General features: G+C 48.5%; 1 protein-coding gene across 1 annotated transcript in view; it reads right to left on the minus strand.

The window, feature by feature from the left end:
• Positions 1-3,859: 3,859 nt before the first annotated feature.
• gabbr1b (gamma-aminobutyric acid (GABA) B receptor, 1b) overlaps positions 3,860-16,596 on the minus strand; it is a gene marked incomplete at both ends in the record, with an annotated part of 34,188 nt that continues 21,451 nt past the window's right edge. Inside the window, 4 exon segments of the mRNA XM_080515905.1 lie at positions 3,860-4,138; positions 5,320-5,463; positions 5,562-5,690; positions 9,738-9,865. Coding sequence (XP_080372031.1) covers positions 3,860-4,138; positions 5,320-5,463; positions 5,562-5,690; positions 9,738-9,865 — 680 coding nt within the window.

Genomic DNA, 16,596 nt, shown 5'->3' on the forward strand with positions numbered 1-16,596 from the left:
AAAAGAGGTAAGGAAAGGTGTTAGGAGGCTTCCTAAAAGAGGTAAGGAAAGGTGTTAGAAGGCTTCCTAAAAGAGGTAAGGAAAGGTGTTAGGAGGCTTCCTGAAAGAGGTAAGGAAAGGTGTTAGGAGGCTTCCTGAAAGAGGTAAGGAAAGGTGTTAGGAGACACTCAGAGGTAGAAGGTAGGTTGATCGGGGTTCTAGGTGATATAAAGTTGTTCTCAGCAGATTGTTGCTTCAGTCACTGACCTGCTTCCTTCAGTCCTCCTGAGTTTCCCTGAACTCCCATGACTCCACCCTTCAAACGTTGTCGCTGCAAGGAATTGTGGGTCAGCAGGAGCTCTATATTGTAGCAGGTGACCCATCCAAGATGGCGGCTCTGTAGACACATAGCGTCAACAGGCGCTGACAGGCCGTGTGGCTTCTAGTGTCTATATCTATGTTTATGAGCAGAATTCTTCTTCTACAGTTCTATGTGCTCTGTCTTCTTCTGGTGTTTGGTGAGTCACAGCGCCCCCACAGGCCTGGCAGGGGTACTGCAGCCCTGAAGCCTCTGTTCAGACCAGTTCATAGAGACGAGTTCATAGTGACGAGTTCATAGAGACGAGTTCATAGAGACGAGTTCATAGAGACCAGTTCATAGTGACGAGTTCATAGAGACGAGTTCATAGTGACGAGTTCATAGAGACGAGTTCATAGAGACCAGTTCATAGAGACGAGTTCATAGAGACGAGTTCATAGAGACCAGTTCATAGTGATGAGTTCATAGAGACGAGTTCACAGTGACGAGTTCATAGAGACCAGTTCATAGAGACCAGTTCATAGAGACGAGTTCATAGAGACCAGTTCATAGAGACGTGTTCATAGAGACGAGTTCACAGAGACGTGTTCATAGAGACGAGTTCATAGAGACGAGTTCATAGAGACGTGTTCATAGAGACGAGTTCATAGAGACGTGTTCATAGAGACGTGTTCATAGAGACGTGTTCATAGAGACGAGTTCATAGAGACGTGTTCATAGAGACGAGTTCATAGTGACGAGTTCAGGGAGACGAGTTCATAGTGACGAGTTCATAGAGACGAGTTCATAGAGACGTGTTCATAGAGACGAGTTCATAGAGACGAGTTCATAGAGACCAGTTCATAGTGATGAGTTCATAGAGACGAGTTCACAGTGACGAGTTCATAGAGACCAGTTCATAGAGACCAGTTCATAGAGACGAGTTCATAGAGACGAGTTCATAGAGACCAGTTCATAGAGACCAGTTCATAGAGACGAGTTCATAGAGACCAGTTCATAGAGACGAGTTCATAGAGACGAGTTCACAGAGACGTGTTCATAGAGACGAGTTCATAGAGACGAGTTCATAGAGACGTGTTCATAGAGACGAGTTCATAGTGACGAGTTCATAGAGACGAGTTCATAGTGACGAGTTCATAGAGACGAGTTCATAGAGACGAGTTCATAGAGACGAGTTCATAGAGACGAGTTCATAGAGACGTGTTCAGGGAGACGAGTTCAGGGAGACGAGTTCATAGAGACAGTGGACGGAGGGTTCTTAGAGAAGGCGGGGATAAAACAGATGTTTTATTTCATGTGCAGATGTGGCCTGAAGCAGAAGTTCTGATTTTAAAAGTATTGAATCAGTATTCAGTGAAGCTCGATACCACCTGAAGTCTGCAACCGTTAAGTATCCTGAAGTACCGTGAAGTATCCTGAAGTATCTTGAAGTACCGTGAAGTACCTTGAAATACCGTGAAGTATCCTGAAGTATCTTGAAGTACCGTGAAGTACCTTGAAGTACCGTGAAGTATCCTGAAGTATCTTGAAGTACCGTGAAGTACCTTGAAATACCGTGAAGTATCCTGAAGTACCTTGAAGTACCGTGAAGTACCTCAAAATACCGTGAAGTATCCTGAAGTATCTTGAAGTACCGTGAAGTACCTTGAAATACCGTGAAGTATCCTGAAGTACCTTGAAGTACCTTGAAGTATCTTGAAGTACCCAGTCTGTAGTATCGCTGAAACTTCTCATGTGAGTAAAAAAGAACCAGATCCAAAAAAAACATGTAGTTTTATTCTCGTTCTTGCATTTGAACCCCGTGTCGTTACAGCTTCTAGAAATATAGTTTGAACACTGGACCACATGGAAGGTAGAACCGTAGAACCGTAGAACCGTAGAACGGACAGTCAGTATTTACAGGGACGTTTGAACGACACCTTCAGCCACAGACTCCACAGGGAAACACGGCGTCACAACAGACAGCAGATATTTACAATGAACGGAGCTCCGCCCCCTGCTGCTCCGCCTGCACCGTCACCTCACTGCTCAGGAGACGGATGAGACTGATGAGACGGATGAGACGGATGGGACGGATGAGACTGATGAGACTGATGAGACTGATGAGATGGATGAGACTGATGGGACGGATGAGACGGATGAGACTGATGGGACGGATGAGACGGATGAGACTGATGGGACGGATGAGACGGATGAGACTGATGAGACTGATGAGATGGATGGGACGGATGAGACTGATGAGACGGATGAGACTGATGGGACTGATGAGATGGATGAGACTGATGGGACGGATGAGACGGATGAGACTGATGAGACTGATGAGACGGATGAGACTGATGGGACGGATGAGACGGATGAGACTGATGAGACTGATGAGATAGATGGGACGGATGAGACTGATGAGACGGATGAGACGGATGAGACTGATGGGACGGATGAGACTGATGGGACAGATGAGACTGATGGGACGGATGAGACGGATGAGATGGATGGGACTGATAGGACTGATGAATGAGACACATGGATGAGACGGATGAATGAGACCCACCAGGCTGTGGCACCTCCACCCCTCCACCCCTCCACCCCTCCAGACCCTCCACCCCTCCACCCCTCCAGACCCTCCACCCCTCCACCCCTCCACCCCTCCAGACCCTCCACCCCTCCACCCCTCCAGACCCTCCACCCCTCCACCCCTCCACCCCTCCAGACCCTCCACCCCTCCACCCCTCCACCCCTCCACCCCTCCACCCCTCCAGACCCTCCTCCTCCACCCGTTTGCTGGAAAGTCAAAGCGTCATGGTCGTGGTGACGGAGTCAATGTTAAACTGCTGACGAGCACAAAACAACAAAACAACAAACCAACAAAACAACAAAACAACAAAACATGATGTTTGACTTTCATGTCCGGAATTATAATCAGCTGGAATCTTGATACAAAAAAAAAAAAAAAGGTCCTATACTCCGATATTCAAATGGAAGAAAAATGGAGGCGGAGCTAGTTTGTGGACCAATGAGAAGCCGGATGACGTCACTGCTTTAAATGAATCAATTCAATTCCCGGTTGTTGTTTTTGTTTTGAGACGTGAGTTTTATTTCTCACTTTAAACGAAGTCGTGTGGATCAGCCAGAACATTAAGACCACCTGGCGGGGATGAAGATGGTGATGATGATGATGATGATGATGATGGTGATGATGATGATGATGATGATGATGATGATGATGGTGATGATGGTGATGATGATGATGGTGATGATGATGGTGATGATGGTGATGATGATGAAGATGGTGATGATGATGATGGTGATGATGATGGTGATGATGGTGATGATGGTGATGATGATGATGGTGATGATGATGATGATGATGATGATGATGATGATGATGATGGTGATGATGATGGTGATGATGATGATGGTGATGATGATGATGATGATGGTGATGATGATGATGATGATGATGACGGTGATGATGATGGTCTCCAGCCCTCCTCAGGCTCAGTCTCTGCTGACGCCCCCCCCCCCCCCCCCTGCAGGTGCTGCGGTTCAATTCCCGGCGCCGCCTCACTTGTAGAGCATCTGCAGGCGGCTGGCGTGGCAGTTGTTGTTGCGGCTGATCTTGGCGTCCGGCTGGTAGAGGCCGGACGAGTTGGAGAAGGGGGCGGGGCCCAGGTGGGGTTCGGAGGCGTGTGCGGGGTACCCCGGGGGCGGGGCCAGGGCCCGGGGGTGGCCCAGGGCGAGGGGCGGGGCCGGCGGGCCGGTGAGGGTGGAGGCCCGCCTCCTGGAGCGCAGCGCCTGGCGCTCACACAGCTGGTTCCTCAGCTCAGACACTCGCTCCTCCTTCTGGGGGACAACCATAGAACCTGCTTAGAACCAGGGGACACACCGGGGCCCTGACCCCCCTCAGACCCTCACCCCCCTCAGACCCTGACCCAGAACCTGTCCTACAAGGAGCAGCGTCTCACAGGACATGTCCACGCTCACAATCCAGCATGAGAGTCGTTTATACTCATTTTATATGAAAGTTCAATTCAGAGACATGAATTTGTGTTTTGTTGACGTCTTTTTCCAGAGACAAGGAGACAAGGAGACAAGGAGACAAGGAGACAAGGAGATGCAGTGCAGAGACAAGGAGACAAAGAGACGCAGAGCAGAGACAAGGAGACGAGGTGCAGAGACAAGGAGATGCAGTGCAGAGACAAGGAGACGCAGTGCAGAGACAAGGAGACGAGGTGCAGAGACAAGGAGGCGCAGTGCAGAGACAAGGAGACAAAGAGACGCAGAGCAGAGACAAGGAGACAAGGAGACGAGGTGCAGAGACAAGGAGATGCAGAGCAGAGACAAGGAGACGCAGTGCAGAGACAAGGAGATGCAGTGCAGAGACAAGGAGACGCAGTGCAGAGACAAGGAGATGCAGTGCAGAGACAAGGAGACAAGGAGACGCAGAGCAGAGACAAGGAGACGAGGTGCAGAGACAAGGAGATGCAGTGCAGAGACAAGGAGACAAAGAGGCGCAGAGCAGAGACAAGGAGACGAGGTGCAGAGACAAGGAGACGCAGTGCAGAGACAAGGAGACGAGGTGCAGAGACAAGGAGGCGCAGTGCAGAGACAAGGAGACAAAGAGACGCAGAGCAGAGACAAGGAGACAAGGAGACGAGGTGCAGAGACAAGGAGATGCAGTGCAGAGACAAGGAGATGCAGTGCAGAGACAAGGAGATGCAGTGCAGAGACAAGGAGACGCAGTGCAGAGACAAGGAGACAAGGAGACGCAGTGCAGAGACAAGGAGATGCAGAGCAGAGACAAGGAGACGCAGTGCAGAGACAAGGAGACAAGGAGACAGAGCAGAGACAAGGAGACAAGGAGACGAGGTGCAGAGACAAGGAGACGCAGTGCAGAGACAAGGAGATGCAGAGCAGAGACAAGGAGACGCAGTGCAGAGACAAGGGGACGCAGAGCAGAGACAAGGAGACAAGGAGACAAGGAGACAAGGAGACAAGGAGACAAGGACCCAGTCCAGCCTGACCTCCTGGATGATCTTCTGCAGCTCCTGGTTCTCTCTCTCCAGCTGCCGGGACTTTTCCTCATCGTTGTTGTTGGTGGACGATCCCGTCTTCATCGTCTCCTGGGCGTCCGACTGCCACTCGCCCCGCGTGATCAGACGCCGCATCTACAGGACAGGGGGGACAGGGGGGACAGGGGGGACAGGAGGGGACAGTGTGGACGGGGGGAGGTGCTGCAGGGGGGACGGAGGGGCTTCAGTCTCACCTTGGGGACAAACAGGACCACCAGGGTGATGTAGACTGAGAAGACGATGGCCAAGGAGGCGAAGGCGAAGGAGGCGTCCTGCTGGGAGGACAGGATCATGGTGACCGGGGCCGTGATCATACACAAGACCTGAGGACAACCACAGACCACAACCATGAGGACGAGCCGGCCCAGGACCTGAGACCTGAGCCCCAGACCTGAACCCCAGACCTGAGCCCCAGACCTGAGCCCTAGACCTGAGCTCTAGACCTGAGCTCTAGACCTGAACCCCAGACCTGAGCCCCAGACCTGAGCCCCAGACCTGAGCCCCAGACCTGAGCCCCAGACCTGAACCCCAGACCTGAACCCCAGACCTGAGCCCCAGACCTGAACCCCAGACCTGAGCCCCAGACCTGAGCCCCAGACCTGAACCCCAGACCTGAGCCCCAGACCTGAGCTCTAGACCTGAACCCCAGACCTGAGCCCCAGACCTGAACCCCAGACCTGAACCCCAGACCTGAGCCCCAGACCTGAACCCCAGACCTGAGCCCCAGACCTGAACCCCTCTAACCCGTCCAACAAACGTCCTTCACTGAAGACTGACAGAGACTCGTCTTATTAGAGCTGCAACGTCCCTTCATGACTACAACTGTAAATTAACGTAAATTAACGTAAATTAACGTAAATTAAAGTAAATTAAAGTAAATTAAAGTAAATTCAACAGTAAATTAAAGTAAACTAACGTAAATTCAACAGTAAATTAATGTAAATTAAAGTAAATTAATGTAAATTCAACAGTAAATTAAAGTAAATTAAAGTAAATTAAAGTAAATTAAAGTAAATTAAAGTAAATTCAACAGTAAATGAAAGTAAATTAAAGTAAATTAAAGTAAATTAAAGTAAATTCAACAGTAAATGAAAGTAAATGAAAGTAAATGAAAGTAAATTAAAGTAAATTCAACAGTAAATGAAAGTAAAGGCGCCACTGAACAGGACGTGTCTCAGTCCTGCACGTCAGAATGTGTCACATGTCCAGTTTGTAGACGGACGCTTCACTTCCTGTTTCAAAGCAAAACAAACTCTGAGGCCACGGCCTCAAACTTTTGCAAAGATTTTTGATAACTTTTGCTCTTCAAACCCTTTTTCTATCTTCTTCTTTCTCTCTTCAACTCTTTTTAAAAGTCCAAGTTGAAGTAAACTCAAGTTTCCACCCGAGGAAAAGTTTGCTTGAGAAAATTTTGTAATTTTGGACAAAAATTCACCAAAATCCACCATTTTCCTCCAAATACCCAACTTCCTGTTGTGGTTTCATTTCGACTGTAAGAGAGTTTTGTGTTTGTCTTGGTCGGTTGCAGATGAGAAGCACTTCCAGAGTCACATGTTGAATTCACACAAATGACTGAAATCTTGGATGTTTGTGAAACTGCAGGTTCGTCAGTAACCCGAACCCCGAAGGAACGAATCCGTCAACAGGAGTTCCCCACAACATGGTGACCGCTGAGGCGTCCCCCGTCCTTCCAAAGGTCTTTGGACAACTGGTCTGTCAAACTATGTTGGAACCTGATATACATTCAATGACGTCACTGAATCTTCTTCAAGTGTCCATTAAAGTTCATTTCCAAACATGCACTTCTTCATTTCATAAAAGTCGCATTTTTAACGTTTACCAGTGAAACGATTAGTTAAACTTTAGTTCCCCGGAAGTGAGGAAGATTTTTACCTTCAATGTGTTTCAGCTGTGAACATCTGGAACAACATCTGGAACAACATATCCGAGGAGATTTACAGTTGGTCTGTTTAGAACTGAGTGACGTCACCAACAAGACCTGCGCTGCAGAATGTCGCCCTCTAGTGGCGAATCTACGTCACTTCTCTCTCTCAAGTTCTTTACTTTCTTTGAATTTCATTTTTCAACGTTTAATTCAACCTTTGGAAGAAGATGGTGAAGATAAACACGAGAGAGAGAGAGAGAGAGAGAGAGAGAGAGAGAGAGAGAGAAGGTGAGGCCAGAAATCAATACTTATTGATCAGCTGGCAGTCAGATCATGAGGAAGCTGCACCAATCTCATCCAGGCTGACACACACACACACACACACACACACACACACACACACACACACACACACACACACACACACACACACACACACACACACACACACACACACACACAATACCAGCTGCATCTTGGGTTGCATGATTCTCAAAGAGGAAACTGTGAAACTGAGATTCCAGAAGTGAACAGCAGGGGGCAGCACTGCTCCAGAGAATAGAAATGGCTGATCAGTCCCTCAGTCCCTGAGGAAGATCAAAGGAAACAATGGATGTGGCTCTAACCCCCCCCCCCCCCCCCCCCCAGCCCCCCCACCCCCCACCCCCGACCATGGGGGTGAATTCCATCACTGGACAAGCAGAGAATTCCCAGAACAGCAGGGTGTCCTCATAGAGGACACACAGTCATGCTGCCTTAGCCTCAGAGCTGAAGGTGACGCTGGGCAATGGGGGGGTGGGGGGGTGGGGGTGGGGGGGGGGGGGTATGTGGTGGTGGGGTGGGGGGATTGGTCACCAGAGCATGAAACAACGGAGGTCAAACAGAAAGACGTGGTCCTGCGGAGGGAAGCAGCGGCGATGAACACGATGGTCCTTCTGCCAGCAAACACTCTGTCGTCTGTCCTGTGAGGGACCAATGGGGACAAGCTGACCAATGGAGACAAGCTGACCAATGGGGACAAGCTGACCAATGGAGACAAGCTGACCAATGGGGACAAGCTGACCAATGGAGACAAGCTGACCAATGGAGACAAGCTGACCAATGGGGACAAGCTGACCAATGGGGACAAGCTGTCCAATGGGGACAAGCTGACCAATGGGGACAAGCTGTCTGTTACCAATGCTTTTATTTTAATGTCCGCTAACCTACCTAACCCTAACCCAAACCTACCTAACCCTAACCCACCTAACCCTAGCCTACCTAACCCAAACCTACCTAACCTTACCCAACCCTACCTAACCCTAACCTACCTAACCCAAACCCTAACCTACCTAACCCTAACCCTAACCTACCTAACCCTAACCCACCTAACCCTAACCTACCTAACCCAAACCCAAACCTACCTAACCTTACCCAACCCTACCTAACCCTAACCTACCTAACCCAAACCCTAACCTACCTAACCCTAACCTACCTAACCCTAACCTACCTAACCCTAACCCTAACCCACCTAACCCACCTAACCCTAACCTACCTAACCCAAACCCTAACCCTAACCTACCTAACCCTAACCCTAACCTACCTAACCCTACCCCTAACCTACCTAACCCTAACCTACCTAACCCTACCCCTAACCTACCTAACCCTATCCCTAAACTACCTATCCCTAACCTACCTAACCCTAAGCCTAACCCTAACCTACCTAACCCTAACCCTAACCCTAACCTACCTAACCCTAACCCTAACCTACCTAACCCTAACCCTAACCTACGTAACCTACCTAACCCTAACCCTAACCTACGTAATCTACCTAACCCTAACCCTAACCTACGTAACCTACCTAACCCTAACCCTAACCTACCTAACCCTAACCCTAACCTACCTAACCCTAACCCTAACCTACGTAACCTACCTAACCCTAACCCTAACCTACGTAATCTACCTAACCCTAACCCTAACCTACGTAACCTACCTAACCCTAACCCTAACCTACCTAACCCTAACCCTAACCTACCTAACCCTAACCCTAACCTACGTAACCTACCTAACCCTAACCCTAACCTACGTAATCTACCTAACCCTAACCCTAACCTACCATACCCTAACCTACCTAACCCTAACCCTAACCTACCTAACCTACCTAACCCTAACCCTAACCCTAACCTACCTAACCCTAACCCTAACCTACCTAACCATAACTCAACTTTAATCCAAAATCTAATAAATTCAGACAAACAGACAATTTTTTTATTTTGTGCAGAAACAGTTTGAATCTTCCACAATAAACTTCAGTGACGTCATTTAATCCTGAAAATATGATTTTCACATCAAAACTCCTTCATTTCTTGTTTCTGTTGAGACCTGGAGACTGAACCTGGTCCCCCTGCCGGGTCCCAGCAGAACCACCAGGACCAGAACCCCCAGGACCAGAACCACCAGCCCCCCCCCCCCCCCCCCCCCCGGTTCCCCCCCACCCTCCACTCACCGCCACGTTGTAGATCGCCATGCCGACGGCTCGGTGGTCGTTGATCTTCTCCGTGGAGACGGACTTGGTCTCGTAGGCCAGAAAGATCCCGAGGAGCAGGAGGAGGCCTTTGTAGCCATACACCACCCCTACACACACACACACACACACACACACACACACACACACACACACACACACACACACACACACACACACACACACACACACACACACACACACACACACACACACACACACAGATTCAGTGCTCCAAACTAATTTAATTTAATTTAATTCTTTTTTACTTGACTTGACTTTTCCTGAACACCCTCTATTAGAGGAGACAGTGAGAAGCTATAGTGAGTCACCCTGTCATAGTGAATCACCCTGTCATAGTGAATCACCCTGTCATAGTGAGTCACCCTGTCATAGTGAGTCACCCTGTCATAGTGAGCCACCCTGTCATAGTGAATCACCCTGTTAAAGTGAGTCACCCTGTCATAGTGAGTCACCCTGTCATAGTGAATCACCCTGTCATAGTGAGCCACCCTGTCATAGTGAATCACCCTGTCATAGTGAGTCACCCTGTCATAGTGAGTCACCCTGTTAAAGTGAGTCACCCTGTCATAGTGAGTCACCCTGTCATAGTGAATCACCCTGTCATAGTGAGCCACCCTGTCATAGTGAATCACCCTGTCATAGTGAGCCACCCTGCCATAGTGAATCACCCTGTCATAGTGAGTCACCCTGTCATAGTGAGTCACCCTGTTAAAGTGAGTCACCCTGTCATAGTGAGTCACCCTGTCATAGTGAATCACCCTGTCATAGTGAGCCACCCTGTCATAGTGAATCACCGTCATAGTGAGTCACCCTGTCATAGTGAGTCACCCTGTCATAGTGAATCACCCTGTTAAAGTGAGTCACCCTGTCATAGTGAATCAACCTGTCATAGTGAGTCACCCTGTCATAGTGAGTCACCCTGTCATAGTGAATCACCCTGTTAAAGTGAGTCACCCTGTCATAGTGAGTCACCCTGTCATAGTGAATCACCCTGTCATAGTGAGCCACCCTGTCATAGTGAATCACCCTGTCATAGTGAGTCACCCTGTCATAGTGAGTCACCCTGTCATAGTGAATCACCCTGTTAAAGTGAGTCACCCTGTCATAGTGAATCAACCTGTCATAGTGAGTCACCCTGTCATAGTGAGTCACCCTGTCATAGTGAATCACCCTGTCATAGTGAGTCACCCTGCTATAGTGAATCACCCTGTCATAGTGAGTCACCCTGTCATAGTGAATCACCCTGTCACAGTGAGTCACCCTGTCATAGTGAATCAACCTGTCATAGTGAGTCACCCTGTCATAGTGAGTCACCCTGTCATAGTGAATCACCCTGTCATAGTGAGTCACCCTGCTATAGTGAATCACCCTGTCATAGTGAGTCACCCTGTCATAGTGAATCACCCTGTCATAGTGAATCACCCTGTCATAGTGAATCACCCTGTCACAGTGAGTCACCCTGTCATAGTGAATCAACCTGTCATAGTGAGTCACCCTGTCATAGTGAGTCACCCTGTCATAGTGAATCACCCTGTCATAGTGAGTCACCCTGCTATAGTGAATCACCCTGTCATAGTGAGTCACCCTGTCATAGTGAATCACCCTGTCATAGTGAGTCACCCTGCTATAGTGAATCACCCTGTCATAGTGAATCACCCTGTCATAGTGAGTCACCCTGTCATAGTGAGTCACCCTGTCATAGTGAGCCACCCTGTCATAGTGAATCACCCTGTTAAAGTGAGTCACCCTGTCATAGTGAGTCACCCTGTCATAGTGAATCACCCTGTCATAGTGAGCCACCCTGTCATAGTGAATCACCCTGTCATAGTGAGTCACCCTGTCATAGTGAGTCACCCTGTTAAAGTGAGTCACCCTGTCATAGTGAGTCACCCTGTCATAGTGAATCACCCTGTCATAGTGAGCCACCCTGTCATAGTGAATCACCCTGTCATAGTGAGTCACCCTGTCATAGTGAGTCACCCTGTCATAGTGAGTCACCCTGTCATAGTGAATCACCCTGTTAAAGTGAGTCACCCTGTCATAGTGAATCAACCTGTCATAGTGAGTCACCCTGTCATAGTGAGTCACCCTGTCATAGTGAATCACCCTGTTAAAGTGAGTCACCCTGTCATAGTGAGTCACCCTGTCATAGTGAATCACCCTGTCATAGTGAGCCACCCTGTCATAGTGAATCACCCTGTCATAGTGAGTCACCCTGTCATAGTGAGTCACCCTGTCATAGTGAATCACCCTGTTAAAGTGAGTCACCCTGTCATAGTGAATCAACCTGTCATAGTGAGTCACCCTGTCATAGTGAGTCACCCTGTCATAGTGAATCACCCTGTCATAGTGAGTCACCCTGCTATAGTGAATCACCCTGTCATAGTGAGTCACCCTGTCATAGTGAATCACCCTGTCACAGTGAGTCACCCTGTCATAGTGAATCAACCTGTCATAGTGAGTCACCCTGTCATAGTGAGTCACCCTGTCATAGTGAATCACCCTGTCATAGTGAGTCACCCTGCTATAGTGAATCACCCTGTCATAGTGAGTCACCCTGTCATAGTGAATCACCCTGTCATAGTGAATCACCCTGTCACAGTGAGTCACCCTGTCATAGTGAATCAACCTGTCATAGTGAGTCACCCTGTCATAGTGAGTCACCCTGTCATAGTGAATCACCCTGTCATAGTGAGTCACCCTGCTATAGTGAATCACCCTGTCATAGTGAGTCACCCTGTCATAGTGAGTCACCCTGTCATAGTGAATCACCCTGTCATAGTGAGTCACCCTGCTATAGTGAATCACCCTGTCATAGTGAATCACCCTGTCATAGTGAGTCACCCTGTCATAGTGAATCACCCTGTCACAGTGAATCAACCTGTCATAGTGAGTCACCCTGTCATAGTGAGTCACCCTGTCACAGTGAGTCACCCTGTCATAGTGAATCACCCTGTCACAGTGAATCACCCTGTCACAGTGAGTCACCCTGTCATAGTGAATCAACCTGTCATAGTGAGTCACCCTGTCATAGTGAGTCACCCTGTCATAGTGAATCACCCTGTCATAGTGAGTCACCCTGCTATAGTGAATCACCCTGTCATAGTGAGTCACCCTGTCATAGTGAATCACCCTGTCATAGTGAATCACCCTGTCACAGTGAGTCACCCTGTCATAGTGAATCAACCTGTCATAGTGAGTCACCCTGTCATAGTGAGTCACCCTGTCATAGTGAATCACCCTGTCATAGTGAGTCACCCTGCTATAGTGAATCACCCTGTCATAGTGAGTCACCCTGTCATAGTGAGTCACCCTGTCATAGTGAATCACCCTGTCATAGTGAGTCACCCTGCTATAGTGAATCACCCTGTCATAGTGAATCACCCTGTCATAGTGAGTCACCCTGTCATAGTGAATCACCCTGTCACAGTGAATCAACCTGTCATAGTGAGTCACCCTGTCATAGTGAGTCACCCTGTCACAGTGAGTCACCCTGTCATAGTGAATCACCCTGTCACAGTGAATCACCCTGTCATAGTGAATCAACCTGTCATAGTGAGTCACCCTGTCATAGTGAGTCACCCTGTCATAGTGAGTCACCCTGTCATAGTGAATCACCCTGTCATAGTGAGTCACCCTGCTATAGTGAATCACCCTGTCATAGTGAGTCACCCTGTCATAGTGAATCACCCTGTCACAGTGAGTCACCCTGTCATAGTGAGTCACCCTGTCATAGTGAATCAACCTGTCATAGTGAGTCACCCTGTCATAGTGAGTCACCCTGTCATAGTGAATCACCCTGTCATAGTGAGTCACCCTGCTATAGTGAATCACCCTGTCATAGTGAGTCACCCTGTCATAGTGAATCACCCTGTCATAGTGAATCACCCTGTCACAGTGAATCACCCTGTCACAGTGAGTCACCCTGTCATAGTGAATCAACCTGTCATAGTGAGTCACCCTGTCATAGTGAGTCACCCTGTCATAGTGAATCACCCTGTTAAAGTGAGTCACCCTGTCATAGTGAATCAACCTGTCATAGTGAGTCACCCTGTCATAGTGAGTCACCCTGTCATAGTGAATCACCCTGTTAAAGTGAGTCACCCTGTCATAGTGAGTCACCCTGTCATAGTGAATCACCCTGTCATAGTGAGCCACCCTGTCATAGTGAATCACCCTGTCATAGTGAGTCACCCTGTCATAGTGAGTCACCCTGTCATAGTGAATCACCCTGTCATAGTGAGCCACCCTGTCATAGTGAATCACCCTGTCATAGTGAGTCACCCTGTCATAGTGAGTCACCCTGTCATAGTGAATCACCCTGTCACAGTGAGTCACCCTGTCATAGTGAATCAACCTGTCACAGTGAGTCACCCTGTCATAGTGAGCCACCCTGTCATAGTGAATCACCCTGTTAAAGTGAGTCACCCTGTCATAGTGAGTCACCCTGTCATAGTGAATCACCCTGTCATAGTGAGCCACCCTGTCATAGTGAATCACCCTGTCATAGTGAGTCACCCTGTCATAGTGAGTCACCCTGTTAAAGTGAGTCACCCTGTCATAGTGAGTCACCCTGTCATAGTGAATCACCCTGTCATAGTGAGCCACCCTGTCATAGTGAATCACCCTGTCATAGTGAGCCACCCTGCCATAGTGAATCACCCTGTCATAGTGAGTCACCCTGTCATAGTGAGTCACCCTGTTAAAGTGAGTCACCCTGTCATAGTGAGTCACCCTGTCATAGTGAATCACCCTGTCATAGTGAGCCACCCTGTCATAGTGAATCACCGTCATAGTGAGTCACCCTGTCATAGTGAGTCACCCTGTCATAGTGAATCACCCTGTTAAAGTGAGTCACCCTGTCATAGTGAATCAACCTGTCATAGTGAGTCACCCTGTCATAGTGAGTCACCCTGTCATAGTGAATCACCCTGTTAAAGTGAGTCACCCTGTCATAGTGAGTCACCCTGTCATAGTGAATCACCCTGTCATAGTGAGCCACCCTGTCATAGTGAATCACCCTGTCATAGTGAGTCACCCTGTCATAGTGAGTCACCCTGTCATAGTGAATCACCCTGTTAAAGTGAGTCACCCTGTCATAGTGAATCAACCTGTCATAGTGAGTCACCCTGTCATAGTGAGTCACCCTGTCATAGTGAATCACCCTGTCATAGTGAGTCACCCTGCTATAGTGAATCACCCTGTCATAGTGAGTCACCCTGTCATAGTGAATCACCCTGTCACAGTGAGTCACCCTGTCATAGTGAATCAACCTGTCATAGTGAGTCACCCTGTCATAGTGAGTCACCCTGCTATAGTGAATCACCCTGTCATAGTGAGTCACCCTGTCATAGTGAATCACCCTGTCATAGTGAATCACCCTGTCATAGTGAATCACCCTGTCACAGTGAGTCACCCTGTCATAGTGAATCAACCTGTCATAGTGAGTCACCCTGTCATAGTGAGTCACCCTGTCATAGTGAATCACCCTGTCATAGTGAGTCACCCTGCTATAGTGAATCACCCTGTCATAGTGAGTCACCCTGTCATAGTGAATCACCCTGTCATAGTGAGTCACCCTGCTATAGTGAATCACCCTGTCATAGTGAATCACCCTGTCATAGTGAGTCACCCTGTCATAGTGAGTCACCCTGTCATAGTGAGCCACCCTGTCATAGTGAATCACCCTGTTAAAGTGAGTCACCCTGTCATAGTGAGTCACCCTGTCATAGTGAATCACCCTGTCATAGTGAGCCACCCTGTCATAGTGAATCACCCTGTCATAGTGAGTCACCCTGTCATAGTGAGTCACCCTGTTAAAGTGAGTCACCCTGTCATAGTGAGTCACCCTGTCATAGTGAATCACCCTGTCATAGTGAGCCACCCTGTCATAGTGAATCACCCTGTCATAGTGAGTCACCCTGTCATAGTGAGTCACCCTGTCATAGTGAATCACCCTGTTAAAGTGAGTCACCCTGTCATAGTGAATCAACCTGTCATAGTGAGTCACCCTGTCATAGTGAGTCACCCTGTCATAGTGAATCACCCTGTTAAAGTGAGTCACCCTGTCATAGTGAGTCACCCTGTCATAGTGAATCACCCTGTCATAGTGAGCCACCCTGTCATAGTGAATCACCCTGTCATAGTGAGTCACCCTGTCATAGTGAGTCACCCTGTCATAGTGAATCACCCTGTTAAAGTGAGTCACCCTGTCATAGTGAATCAACCTGTCATAGTGAGTCACCCTGTCATAGTGAGTCACCCTGTCATAGTGAGTCACCCTGTCATAGTGAATCACCCTGTCATAGTGAGTCACCCTGCTATAGTGAGTCACCCTGTCATAGTGAATCACCCTGTCACAGTGAGTCACCCTGTCATAGTGAATCAACCTGTCATAGTGAGTCACCCTGTCATAGTGAGTCACCCTGTCATAGTGAATCACCCTGTCATAGTGAGTCACCCTGCTATAGTGAATCACCCTGTCATAGTGAGTCACCCTGTCATAGTGAATCACCCTGTCATAGTGAATCACCCTGTCACAGTGAGTCACCCTGTCATAGTGAATCAACCTGTCATAGTGAGTCACCCTGTCATAGTGAGTCACCCTGTCATAGTGAATCACCCTGTCATAGTGAGTCACCCTGCTATAGTGAATCACCCTGTCATAGTGAGTCACCCTGTCATAGTGAGTCACCCTGTCATAGTGAATCACCCTGTCATAGTGAGTCACCCTGCTATAGTGAATCACCCTGTCATAGTGAGTCACCCTGTCATAGTGAATCAACCTGTCATAGTGAGTCACCCTGTCATAGTGAGT

Source organism: Blennius ocellaris (genome assembly GCF_963422515.1).
Source record: "Blennius ocellaris genome assembly, chromosome: 20".
Classification (NCBI taxonomy): domain Eukaryota; kingdom Metazoa; phylum Chordata; class Actinopteri; order Blenniiformes; family Blenniidae; genus Blennius; species Blennius ocellaris.